The sequence below is a fragment of the Heterodontus francisci genome, chromosome 24 (genome assembly GCF_036365525.1).
Source record: "Heterodontus francisci isolate sHetFra1 chromosome 24, sHetFra1.hap1, whole genome shotgun sequence".
Lineage (NCBI taxonomy): Eukaryota > Metazoa > Chordata > Chondrichthyes > Heterodontiformes > Heterodontidae > Heterodontus > Heterodontus francisci.
Genome location: NC_090394.1, coordinates 70,679,345 through 70,691,655, shown reverse-complemented (window position 1 = coordinate 70,691,655; position 12,311 = coordinate 70,679,345). Strand labels below are relative to the sequence as shown.

The following is a 12,311-nucleotide window of genomic DNA, read 5'->3' as shown; positions in this document are numbered from 1 at the left end:
GAACAAGGCCAAACTCATGTGCATCCCACTAGATCCAGAGTGACAGTAATCGCCCAACTGATATTAAAACTGAGAGCCTAACTGGAAAGGCTGATGTGTGTTAAAATAATTATCCATGTTTGTACTTATATTTATTCTTAGCATTTTTTTCTTTTTGAAGTTCATATTTCTTTTTATAACCAGTTGGAAAATTAATATCGTTGCATCCATGGTCTAGATATGTATTCCATTTGCCACTTCAGTGTAGGGGTGAGGTATCCACAGGATTTGCAACTGTCGTTATACAATACATTCCCTTTCTCCCTCGCCACTGGAAAATCAATGAGGTAAGCCAGTCTTTGTTCTTCAGGCAGGAATCCTGCAAAATTGTCCAATTTTGTCTGTAAGTGACTGTAAACTGCTTTAATATCACTTGTGTGCCAGGCACAACATGTTATCCTCATGCCCCAGGAAAGACTGAAAATAACCCACAGCCCCAATTATTACTGATGCTCTCTTGCTTATGAAGAAGGATGGAAATAAGGATACTATTTCTGTTCCCCACTGTATTAGAGCCACTTTAGGGGTAAATGCTAGTACTAGGCCAAGACTGGAGGAGAAACTGAGAGAGGGAGGAAGGTTACAGCAGGAGGTGAGGGAGAGGGAGGAAGGTTACAGCAGGAGGTGAGGGAGAGGGAGGAAAGTTACAGGAGGTGAGGGAGAGGGAGGAAAGTTGCAGCAGGAAGTGAGGGAGAGGGAGGAAGGTTACAGCAGGAGGTGAGGGAGGACAGTTACAGCAGGAAGTGAGGGAGAGGGAGGAAGGTTACAGCAGGAGGTGAGGGAGAGGGAGGAAAGTTGCAGCAGGAAGTGAGGGAGAGGGAGGAAGGTTACAGCAGGAGGTGAGGGAGGACAGTTACAGCAGGAAGTGAGGGAGAGGGAGGAAGGTTACAGCAGGAGGTGAGGGAGAGGGAGGAAGGTTACAGCAGGAGGTGAGGGAGAGGGAGGAAAGTTGCAGCAGGAAGTGAGGGAGAGGGAGGAAGGTTACAGCAGGAGCTGAGGGAGGACAGTTACAGCAGGAAGTGAGGGAGAGGGAGGAAGGTTACAGCAGGAGGTGAGGGAGAGGGAGGAAGGTTACAGCAGGAGGTGAGGGAGAGGGAGGAAAGTTGCAGCAGGAAGTGAGGGAGGACAGTTACAGCAGGAAGTGAGGGAGAGGGAGGAAGGTTACAGCAGGAGGTGAGGGAGGACAGTTACAGCAGGAAGTGAGGGAGAGGGAGGAAGGTTACAGCAGGAGGTGAGGGAGGACAGTTACAGCAGGAAGTGAGGGAGAGAGAGGAAGGTTACAGCAGGAGGTGAGGGAGGACAGTTACAGCAGGAGGTGAGAGAGAGGGAGGAAAGTTGCAGTAGGAAGTGAGGGAGAGGGAGGAAAGTTGCAGTAGGAAGTGAGGGAGAGGGAGGACAGTTGCAGTAGGAAGTGAGGGAGAGGGAGGACAGTTACAGCAGGAAGTGAGGGAGAGGGAGGAAAGTTGCAGTAGGAAGTGAGGGAGAGGGAGGACAGTTACAACAGGAAGTGAGGGAGAGGGAGGAAAGTTGCAGTAGGAAGTGAGGGAGAGGGAGGAAAGTTGCAGTAGGAAGTGAGGGAGAGGGAGGAAAGTTACAGCAGGAGGTGAGAGAGAGGGAGGAAAGTTGCAGTAGGAAGTGAGGGAGAGGGAGGACAGTTACAGCAGGAGGTGAGAGAGAGGGAGGAAAGTTGCAGCAGGAAGTGAGAGAGAGGGAGGAAAGTTGCAGCAGGAAGTGAGGGAGAGGGAGGAAAGTTACAGCAGGAAGTGAGGGAGAGGGAGGAAAGTTACAGCAGGAAGTGAGGCAGAGGGAGGAAAGTTACAGTAGGAAGTGAGGGAGAAGGAGGAAAGTTACAGTAGGAAGTGAGGGAGAGGGAGGAAAGTTGCAGCAGGAAGTGAGGCAGAGGGAGGAAAGTTGCAGCAGGAAGTGAGAGAGAGGGAGGAAAGTTGCAGCAGGAAGTGAGGGAGAGGGAGGAAAGTTGCAGCAGGAAGTGAGGGAGAGGGAGGAAAGTTGCAGCAGGAAGTGAGGGAGAGGGAGGAAAGTTGCAGCAGGAAGTGAGGGAGAGGGAGGAAAGTTGCAGCAGGAAGTGAGGGAGAGGGAGGAAAGTTACAGCAGGAAGTGAGGCAGAGGGAGGAAAGTTACAGCAGGAAGTGAGGCAGAGGGAGGAAAGTTACAGTAGGAAGTGAGGGAGAAGGAGGAATGTTACAGCAGGAGCTGAGGGAGAAGGAGGAAGGTTATAGCAGGAGGTGAGGGAGAAGGAGGAAGGTTACAGCAGGAGGTGAGGGAGAAGGAGGAAGGTTACAGCAGGAGGTGAGAGGAGAAATGTTACAACAGGAAGTGAGGGAGAAGAAATGTTACAGCAGGAAGTGAGGGAGAGGGAGGAAAGTTACAGCAGGAGGAGAGGGAGGAAGGTTACAGCAGGAAGTGAGGGAGAGGGAGGAAGGTTACTGCAGGAGGTGAGGGAGGACAGTTACAGCAGGAGGTGAGGGAGAGGGAGGAAGGTTACAGCAGGAGGTGAGGGAGGACAGTTACAGCAGGAAGTGAGGGAGAGGGAGGAAGGTTACTGCAGGAGGTGAAGGAGGACAGTTACAGCAGGAAGTGAGGGAGAGGGAGGAAGGTTACTGCAGGAGGTGAGGGAGGACAGTTACAGCAGGAGGTGAGGGAGAGGGAGGAAAGTTGCAGCAGGAAGTGAGGGAGAGGGAGGAAGGTTACAGCAGGAGGTGAGGGAGGACAGTTACAGCAGGAGGTGAGGGAGGACAGTTACAGCAGGAAGTGAGGGAGAAGGAGGAAAGTTACAGCAGGAAGTGAGGGAGAAGGAGAAATGTTACAACAGGAAGTGAGGGAGAAGAAATGTTACAACAGGAAGTGAGGGAGGAAAGTTACAGCAGGAAGTGAGGGAGGAGAAATGTTACAGCAGGAGGTGAGGGAGAGGGAGGAAGGTTACAGCAGGAGGTGAGGGAGAGGGAGGAAGGTTACAGCAGGAGGTGAGGGAGAGGGAGGAAGGTTACAGCAGGAGGTGAGGGAGAGGGAGGAAGGTTACTGCAGGAGGTGAGGGAGAGGGAGGAAGGTTACAGCAGGAGGTGAGGGAGAGGGAGGAAGGTTACAGCAGGAGGTGAGGGAGAGGGAGGAAGGTTACAGCAGGAGGTGAGGGAGAGGGAGGAAGGTTACAGCAGGAGGTGAGGGAGAGGGAGGCAGGTTACAGCAGGAGGTGAGGGAGAGGGAGGCAGGTTACAGCAGGAGGTGAGGGAGAGGGAGGAAGGTTACAGCAGGAGGTGAGGGAGAGGGAGGAAGGTTACAGCAGGTGGTGAGGGAGAGGGAGGAAGGTTACAGCAGGAGGTGAGGGAGAGGGAGGAAGGTTACAGCAGGAGGTGAGAGAGAGGGAGGAAAGTTACAGCAGGAGGTGAGGGAGAGGGAGGACTGTTAGAGCACGAAGTGAGGGAGAGGGAGGAAAGTTGCAGTAGGAAGTGAGGGAGAGGGAGGACAGTTACAGCAGGAAGTGAGGGAGAGGGAGGAAAGTTGCAGTAGGAAGTGAGGGAGAGGGAGGAAAGTTGCAGTAGGAAGTGAGGGAGAGGGAGGACAGTTACAGCAGGAAGTGAGGGAGAGGGAGGAAAGTTGCAGTAGGAAGTGAGGGAGAGGGAGGAAAGTTGCAGTAGGAAGTGAGGGAGAGGGAGGACAGTTACAGCAGGAAGTGAGGGAGAGGGAGGAAAGTTGCAGTAGGAAGTGAGGGAGAGGGAGGACAGTTGCAGTAGGAAGTGAGGGAGAGGGAGGACAGTTACAGCAGGAGGTGAGAGAGAGGGAGGAAAGTTGCAGTAGGAAGTGAGGGAGAGGGAGGACAGTTACAGCAGGAGGTGAGGGAGAGGGAGGAAAGTTACAGCAGGAGGTGAGAGAGAGGGAGGAAAGTTGCAGCAGGAAGTGAGGGAGAGGGAGGAAAGTTACAGCAGGAAGTGAGGCAGAGGGAGGAAAGTTCCAGTCGGAAGTGAGGGAGAAGGAGGAAAGTTACAGTAGGAAGTGAGGGAGAGGGAGGAAAGTTACAGTAGGAAGTGAGGGAGAGGGAGGAAAGTTACAGCAGGAAGTGAGGCAGAGGGAGGAAAGTTACAGCAGGAAGTGAGGCAGAGGGAGGAAAGTTACAGTAGGAAGTGAGGGAGAAGGAGGAAAGTTACAGTAGGAAGTGAGGGAGAGGGAGGAAAGTTGCAGCAGGAAGTGAGGCAGAGGGAGGAAAGTTGCAGCAGGAAGTGAGAGAGAGGGAGGAAAGTTACAGTAGGAAGTGAGGAAGAGGGAGGAAAGTTGCAGCAGGAAGTGAGGGAGAGGGAGGAAAGTTGCAGCAGGAAGTGAGGAAGAGGGAGGAAAGTTACAGCAGGAAGTGAGGCAGAGGGAGGAAAGTTACAGCAGGAAGTGAGGCAGAGGGAGGAAAGTTGCAGCAGGAAGTGAGGAAGAGGGAGGAAAGTTACAGCAGGAAGTGAGGCAGAGGGAGGAAAGTTACAGCAGGAAGTGAGGCAGAGGGAGGAAAGTTGCAGCAGGAAGTGAGGGAGAGGGAGGAAAGTTGCAGCAGGAAGTGAGGAAGAGGGAGGAAAGTTACAGCAGGAAGTGAGGCAGAGGGAGGAAAGTTACAGCAGGAAGTGAGGCAGAGGGAGGAAAGTTACAGTAGGAAGTGAGGGAGAAGGAGGAATGTTACAGCAGGAGCTGAGGGAGAAGGAGGAAGGTTATAGCAGGAGGTGAGGGAGAAGGAGGAAGGTTACAGCAGGAGGTGAGAGGAGAAATGTTACAACAGGAAGTGAGGGAGAAGAAATGTTACAGCAGGAAGTGAGGGAGAGGGAGGAAAGTTACAGCAGGAGGAGAGGGAGGAAGGTTACAGCAGGAAGTGAGGGAGAGGGAGGAAGGTTACTGCAGGAGGTGAGGGAGGACAGTTACAGCAGGAGGTGAGGGAGAGGGAGGAAGGTTACAGCAGGAGGTGAGGGAGGACAGTTACAGCAGGAAGTGAGGGAGAGGGAGGAAGGTTACTGCAGGAGGTGAAGGAGGACAGTTACAGCAGGAAGTGAGGGAGAGGGAGGAAGGTTACTGCAGGAGGTGAGGGAGGACAGTTACAGCAGGAGGTGAGGGAGAGGGAGGAAAGTTGCAGCAGGAAGTGAGGGAGAGGGAGGAAGGTTACAGCAGGAGGTGAGGGAGGACAGTTACAGCAGGAGGTGAGGGAGGACAGTTACAGCAGGAAGTGAGGGAGAAGGAGGAAAGTTACAGCAGGAAGTGAGGGAGAAGGAGAAATGTTACAACAGGAAGTGAGGGAGAAGAAATGTTACAACAGGAAGTGAGGGAGGAAAGTTACAGCAGGAAGTGAGGGAGGAGAAATGTTACAGCAGGAGGTGAGGGAGAGGGAGGAAGGTTACAGCAGGAGGTGAGGGAGAGGGAGGAAGGTTACAGCAGGAGGTGAGGGAGAGGGAGGAAGGTTACAGCAGGAGGTGAGGGAGAGGGAGGAAGGTTACAGCAGGAGGTGAGGGAGAGGGAGGAAGGTTACAGCAGGAGGTGAGGGAGAGGGAGGAAGGTTACAGCAGGAGGTGAGGGAGAGGGAGGAAGGTTACAGCAGGAGGTGAGGGAGAGGGAGGAAGGTTACAGCAGGAGGTGAGGGAGAGGGAGGAAGGTTACAGCAGGAGGTGAGGGAGAGGGAGGAAGGTTACAGCAGGAGGTGAGGGAGAGGGAGGAAGGTTACAGCAGGAGGTGAGGGAGAGGGAGGAAGGTTACAGCAGGTGGTGAGGGAGAGGGAGGAAGGTTACAGCAGGAGGTGAGGGAGAGGGAGGAAGGTTACAGCAGGAGGTGAGAGAGAGGGAGGAAAGTTACAGCAGGGGGAGAGGGAGGAAAGTTACAGCAGGAGGTGAGGGAGAGGGAGGAAAGTTACAGCAGGAGGTGAGGGAGAGGGAAGAAGGTTACAGCAGGAGGTGAGGGAGAGGGAGGAAGGTTACAGCAGGAGGTGAGGGAGAGGGAGGAAGGTTACAGCAGGAGGTGAGGGAGAGGGAGGAAGGTTACAACAGGAGGTGAGGGAGTGGGAGGAAGGTTACAGCAGGAGGTGAGGGAGAGGGAGGAATGTTGCAGCAGGAAGTGAGGGAGAAGGAGAAATGTTACAGCAGGAGAAGAGGGAGGAAAGTTACAGCAGGATATAAGGGAGAGGGTGAAAATTCACAACAGGAAGTGAGGGAGAGGGAGGAAAGTTACAGCGGAGTGTGAGGGAGAGGGGAGATGTTCTGACGTGAGGGTGAAGAGTGACAGTTGAGGTAACAATTGTGGAAGTGATGATCTGGTTGGTCTGTTGAACATGGATAAACCCAAAGATCATTTATTTTTCTTAGATATTTCATATAAAACAAATTATATCAGTAAAAAAAAGTGTTGATATAACTAAAGTGGACCATTTTACAGTGGAAATTCAATATTTTTTCAGCAGAACATGTTCCCTAAAAATCTACACCTCATTTGGTTGGGAGGATTAGAATGTGGATCAAGTTTTGTGTACAATTCTAAATTTCCCTGCTGCATTAGACAGTTTATTTGAATTTCTAACCCCCCCAAAAAATGACAAATTCAAGAAAAATATATATGTATTTTTTTTAAAAAGTAATGCTCTCTGTGAATTCTTTTTAATGACTTGTGAGGCCGACTCTGGCTCCAGAAATTAAAACTATATTGCAAAGGAAGGTGATTGATTGGTGCGTATTGTAAATGTTTGGGCAGGAGATTAATTGATCTCAGTGTCACCCTGATAGTTAAGGACCCATGAACATTGAGGGCCAAGACGAGCAATGTACTTGGCCTCAATCCTTTGATAGTGCCGTTACTTTAACACTGATGGATCAGCTGCCATTAACCGCTGGCCTCTGAACTGGAAAAATACCGTGATTCACTATATAAAAAAAAAATTACTCTTACCATTTTTTTCTCCCAGTATTTGTTTTGGCTATGGCTAGAAATGTAAAAAGTTACATCCAAGATCAAGCAATATGAAATCCCTGGTTTGTGCTTCAGGAGAAATACCTATTTATCTCAGCAACAGCATAAGTGAAGCATAAATCATTTTCCTCTCAATTATATGAGGCTCATACACATGTCAGAGATTGAAAAATTAAAAATAAAAACAAGATAGCTGGAACTTCTGAGGTAGAAACAGAAGACACTGAAAATATGCAGCCCAGGCAGTCAACATGTGAAATGGAAATATAGGTTTATGTTTTGAGTGAGGCTTTTCAACAGAAGTCATCTTTAATTTGCTCTTTCAGGTGCTGACTGGCTTACTGCAAATTTCATCATCCCCTATTTTTATGACATGTGGTTTAGTGCACTTGTAGAGTTTTGGTAGTTATCTGACCACCTGCAATTTTGGGCTTCTTCCATAGAAATCTCAGCACAGAAACAGGCCATTTGGCCTATCTGGTCTCTGCTGGTGTTTATGCTCCACACAAGCCTCCTCCCATCCTACCTCATCCCAGCCTCTCAGCTTCTATTCCTCCTATCTCATGTGTTTCATCTAGCTCTCCACTAAATGCATCCTTCCTAGTTGCCTCAACTACTCCACGTGTCCCATGTTCTAACCACTCTTTGGGTAAACAGGTTTCTCCTAAATTCCCTATTTTATTACTGGCCGAAGCACTGAATTGATGGAAGTTTTCAATTTCAGGTTGAGTTGTACCTTGAGCATCCTGTGAAGTATCTGAACCTTTTTGGCCTCTTCCTTGGCTTGCAGAAGGCCATATCCTTGAGGAGGCCGCACTTTCCCAATTTTTTCTGAGATCTGTTCCACTCGTGGCTTCTCCACTAAATTGTCATCTTCATCCGGATGGATGCGCTTTGCAACCACCGCAAAGTAAAGTGCTTCAGTCAGAACCTGAATTGCACATAAAAGATCAGAAAGGGCATTGTCATTTATAGTGGAGCATTCGTATTAAAGCCAATGAACGTTTAAATGTCACAGGTGCGCCTAGACTTTGGCATTACGTATTCGGAAGCAAGGAGATATGTTTCAGATCAGATGATGGGCAGAACCTTGATGTCCAGAGCCAATGTTAGTTCTCTGCAGGCAGCAGACAACATATCAGAAACTCCCTGGGCTTTATAGAATCATAGGATGGCTACACACAGGAGGCCATTCAGCCCATCGTGTCCATGCCGGCACAGTGGCGCAGTGGTTAGCATTGCAGCCTCACAGCTCCAGCGACCCGGGTTCAATTCTGGGTACTGCCTGTGTGGAGTTTGCAAGTTCTCCCTGTGTCTGCGTGGGTTTCCTCCGGGTGCTCCGGTTTCCTCCCACAAGCCAAAAGACTTGCAGGTTGGTAGGTAAATTGGCCATTATAAATTGCCCCTAGTATAGGTAGGTGGTAGGGAAATATAGGGACAGGTGGGGATGTGGTAGGAATATGGGATTAGTGTAGGATTAGTATAAATGGGTGGTTGATGGTCGGCACAGACTCGGTGGGCCGAAGGGCCTGTTTCAGTGCTGTATCTCTGAACTAAAACTAAACTAAACTAATCCCACTCCCCCACCCTTTCCCCATAGCCCTGCAAATGTTTTCTCTTCAGGTGTTTATCCAATTCCCTTTTGAAAGCTACATTTGAATCTGCCTCCACCACACTCTCAGGCAGTGCATTCCAGATCATAAGCACTCGCTGCATAAAAATGTTTATCCTCATGTCATCGTTGGTTCTTTTGCCATTCATCTTATTCCGCTGGTTCTTGACCCTTCCACCAATGGGAACAGTCTCTCCCTATCTACTCTGTCCAGGTCCCTCATGATTTTGAACAGCTTTATCAAATCACCTCTCAACCTTCTCTTCTCTGAAGAGAAAAGCCCCAGTTTCTGCAATCTAACCTCATAACTAAAGTCTCTCATCCCTGGAACCATTCTCATAAATCATTTCTGCACCATCTCTAATGCCTTCACATCCTTCCTAAAGTGTGGTGCCCAGAATTGGACACAATACCCCAGTTGAGGCTGAACCAGTATTTTTTTAACCCCCAATTTTCCTGCCAATGTCAACAATGGCACAAAGCTAAGGGCAATACGTCTGCAATTTTCTAATTAGCCATCAACTGTGTGCAAGGCCTGGGTCACTGCTGGTCTACTTTATTCAAAGGTGTTTAGATTTGATTCAAGCTGAACTAGTTTCAGTTGTGTAGAGTGTTTTATATTCCAATGGCTTCTTTGCGATGTCACAGCATCATTAAAAGAAAATGTCATGACATTGTAAAGAAACTCCTGCCTGGGTTTCCCTCATGACTCCATCTCACTTGGTGAAGCTTTCAGTGTTGCTGCCCAGGAAGCCACTGGTTTGACTTTTAATCCATACTGAATTAGTTGCCATGGACCATTCCAGTTATCTCAATGCGTCTGCATTGGGAAGGGCTCCCACACCCAGCTTATCACAGAATAATACAACACAGGAGGAGGCCATTGGGCCATTTGAAAGAGCTATCCAAACTTGCCCCACTCCCCCTGCTCTTTCCCCATAACCCTGCAAATGTTTTTCCTTCTGGAATGTATCCAATCCCCTTTTGAATTTATTATTGAATCTGCTTCCACCAACCTTGCAAGCAGCACATTCCAGATCACAACAACTCACTGCTATGCAGCTTGTTGACAAATTCTGACTGATAGCCCTCCTGCGAAGCAAATTGGGATGGTTTACTGTATTAAAGGCACTATATAAATGCAAGTTGTTGTATTGAATATCTTCATGCAATACTATGTAATTTAGTCATCATACAGCCAATGATAGACATCGCTACTGTCTGGTAAAATTGGATGTAGCCAGAACCAAAATAAATATCCAGCTTCGTTTTCCCACAGCATCCTGCGAGAATACAAGAGTCGTAGATAAAAACTTGAAGTTGTGTGATCTATTAATATATCGTGCAACACTTCAACGCAAAGATTCAAAGGCTGGGAATTTCCTCACAGCTGCTCATGCTCCAATGCTGTAACTTAGCTGGGAGTGTGACTGAGCACTCCTTTACATGCTTTAACTAAGTTTCCAACACATTTTCAGTGACGTTACGGTGCCGATTCCGAGTGCATTCCCGACCCTACTGACACATGACCAGCCACATTCCTGAAGGAATCTAGAAAGGCCTAGACTTAAACTATGACACCTTCTTGTGCCAGAACCTGCCTTAAGAGGTTCCAGGAGAAAGAATGAAGAGAGGACACTGAAGATTCCTGAGATGAGCCACATGAGGGCGACCCTGGAGGTGAAGTTAACGCCAATCCACAGAGACACAGTGATGCAGCCGGAGAAGAGGACGAAGCAGAGGACATGGGCAGTATAACTACACCAGAATGGGAAGAGACATCGCTGTGGAGGGTCAGTGAAAGCTGTTGAAAGATAAGAATATTAAATAACATTAATGGAATCCAACCTGGGTCAGTAATTCCCTCACTATAATACTTAAAAGGGACACAACAGACTCAGAGTCCTGTATGAAATGAAAAACCATTATGGTGGTTGTTACAAAGTAGTTACTGCACAGAAACAGGCCATTCAGCCCAACAGGTCCATGCCAGTGTTTAAGCCCCACACTAACCTCCTCCCACCTTTCCACGTCTAATCCTATCAGCCTATCCTTTTATTCCTTTCTCCCTCGTGTGCTTATGTAGCTTCCCCTTAAATACACATTTGCTGTTTGCCTCAACTACTTGTAGTAGCAAGTTCCACATTCTAACTGTTCTCTGGATAAAGAAGTTTCTTCTGAATTTCCTATTGGATTTCTTAGTTAGGCCCAGAGTTCTGGTCTTGCCCATTTACATTTCTGTACTTTTGGGTTCAACGTGACCGGTCACTTCATCAACAGACCTTGTTCTTCCTGCCCAATATCCGGATAAATATAGCAGAGCTCAGTGTTCAGAGAACCCTCACACTGTATTCTGGCTGATTGGAATATGTCACATATCATCAGGTAGTCTTCTTCACTTTGAGAGATGGGGAAGCGTACACTCCACCAGACTGAGGCACAGGGATTTTTATTCTTTCATGGGATGTGGGCATCACTCATTTGCTGCCCATCACTCATTTGGGCGGCGCAGTGGTTAGCACTGCAGCCTCACAGCTGCAGGGACCCGGGTTCGATTCTGGGTACTGCCTGTGTGGAGTTTGCAAGTTCTCCCTGTGTCTGCGTGGGTTTTCTCCGGGTGCTCCGGTTTCCTCCCACAAGCCAAAGACTTGCAGGTTGGTAGGTAAATTGGCCATTATAAATTGTCACTAGTATAGGTAGGTGGTAGGGAAATATAGGGACAGGTGGGGATGTTTGGTAGGAATATGGGATTAGTGTAGGATTAGTATAAATGGGTGGTTGATGGTCGGCACAGACTCGGTGGGCCGAAGGGCTTGTTTCAGTGCTGTATCTCTAATCTAATCTAATCCCTAATTGCCCTTGAACTGAGTGGCTTGCTAGGCCTTTCAGAGGGCAGTTAAGAGTCAACCACATTGCTGCGGGTCTGGAGTCACATGTAGGCCAGACCAGGAAAGGACAGCAGATTTTCTTCCCTAAAGGACATTAGTGAACCAGATGGGTTTTTACGACAATTGATGATAGTTTCATGGTACCATTACTGAGAGTAGTTTTCAATTCCAGATGTTTATTGATTCATTGAATTGAGTTTAAACCCACAACCTGGGTCGAAATCCTGGAACTCCCTTCCAAACAGCACTGTGGGTGTACCTACCTCACATGGACTGCAGCGGTTTAAGAAGGCAGCCCACCACCACCTTCTCAGGGCAATTAGGGATGGGCAATAAATGCTGGCCTGGCCAGTGTCGCCCACATCCCATGAATGAATTAAAAAAAAACCTTCTGACTCAGAGGTGAGAGTGCTGCCCACTGATCCATGGCTGACGCTAGTCTCGCAAATTATCCTTTCAATTGAGGGATATGTGTCTGGAACTTCTGCAGTGACTGCCCGATCTCTGAATGTAACATTGACAGTAAATCAATGATCCCCACACCTCCCCCCCCCCCCCCCCACCCCTGGAGAAACAGTGCAGACTTTTGCACCATGTTGCTGGAGGTGGATGGAGGGCAGGGGGTTCTGCAGATCTTCTGCTAGACTTTTGGCAGTGGGTCAGGAGAACCTGGCAGACTCAAGTCTACTTCAGATTAATGGGATGGTATTTTCCTCTGATGGTTGTAACGGTTCCAAGTGCAATAAATGTAGGACACCTTCAATAACATACAATAGCTGTTCAGAGTCTTTCACTTAGGATGTGAGCAGTATTACAACAGTTAGAGGAGATAACTAAAAATACAG

General features: G+C 48.6%; 1 protein-coding gene across 5 annotated transcripts in view; it reads right to left on the bottom strand.

The window, feature by feature from the left end:
• Positions 1-12,311, bottom strand: part of pkd1a (polycystic kidney disease 1a) — a 192,903-nt gene that overhangs the window by 29,806 nt on the left and 150,786 nt on the right. For all 5 annotated transcript variants that reach the window (XM_068056535.1, XM_068056536.1, XM_068056532.1 and 2 more), the window contains 2 exons: positions 10,180-10,382; positions 7,703-7,897 (listed from right to left, as the gene is read on the bottom strand). In XM_068056535.1, the coding sequence (XP_067912636.1) occupies positions 7,703-7,897; positions 10,180-10,382 (398 nt within the window). The remainder of the gene's footprint in view (positions 1-7,702; positions 7,898-10,179; positions 10,383-12,311) is intronic.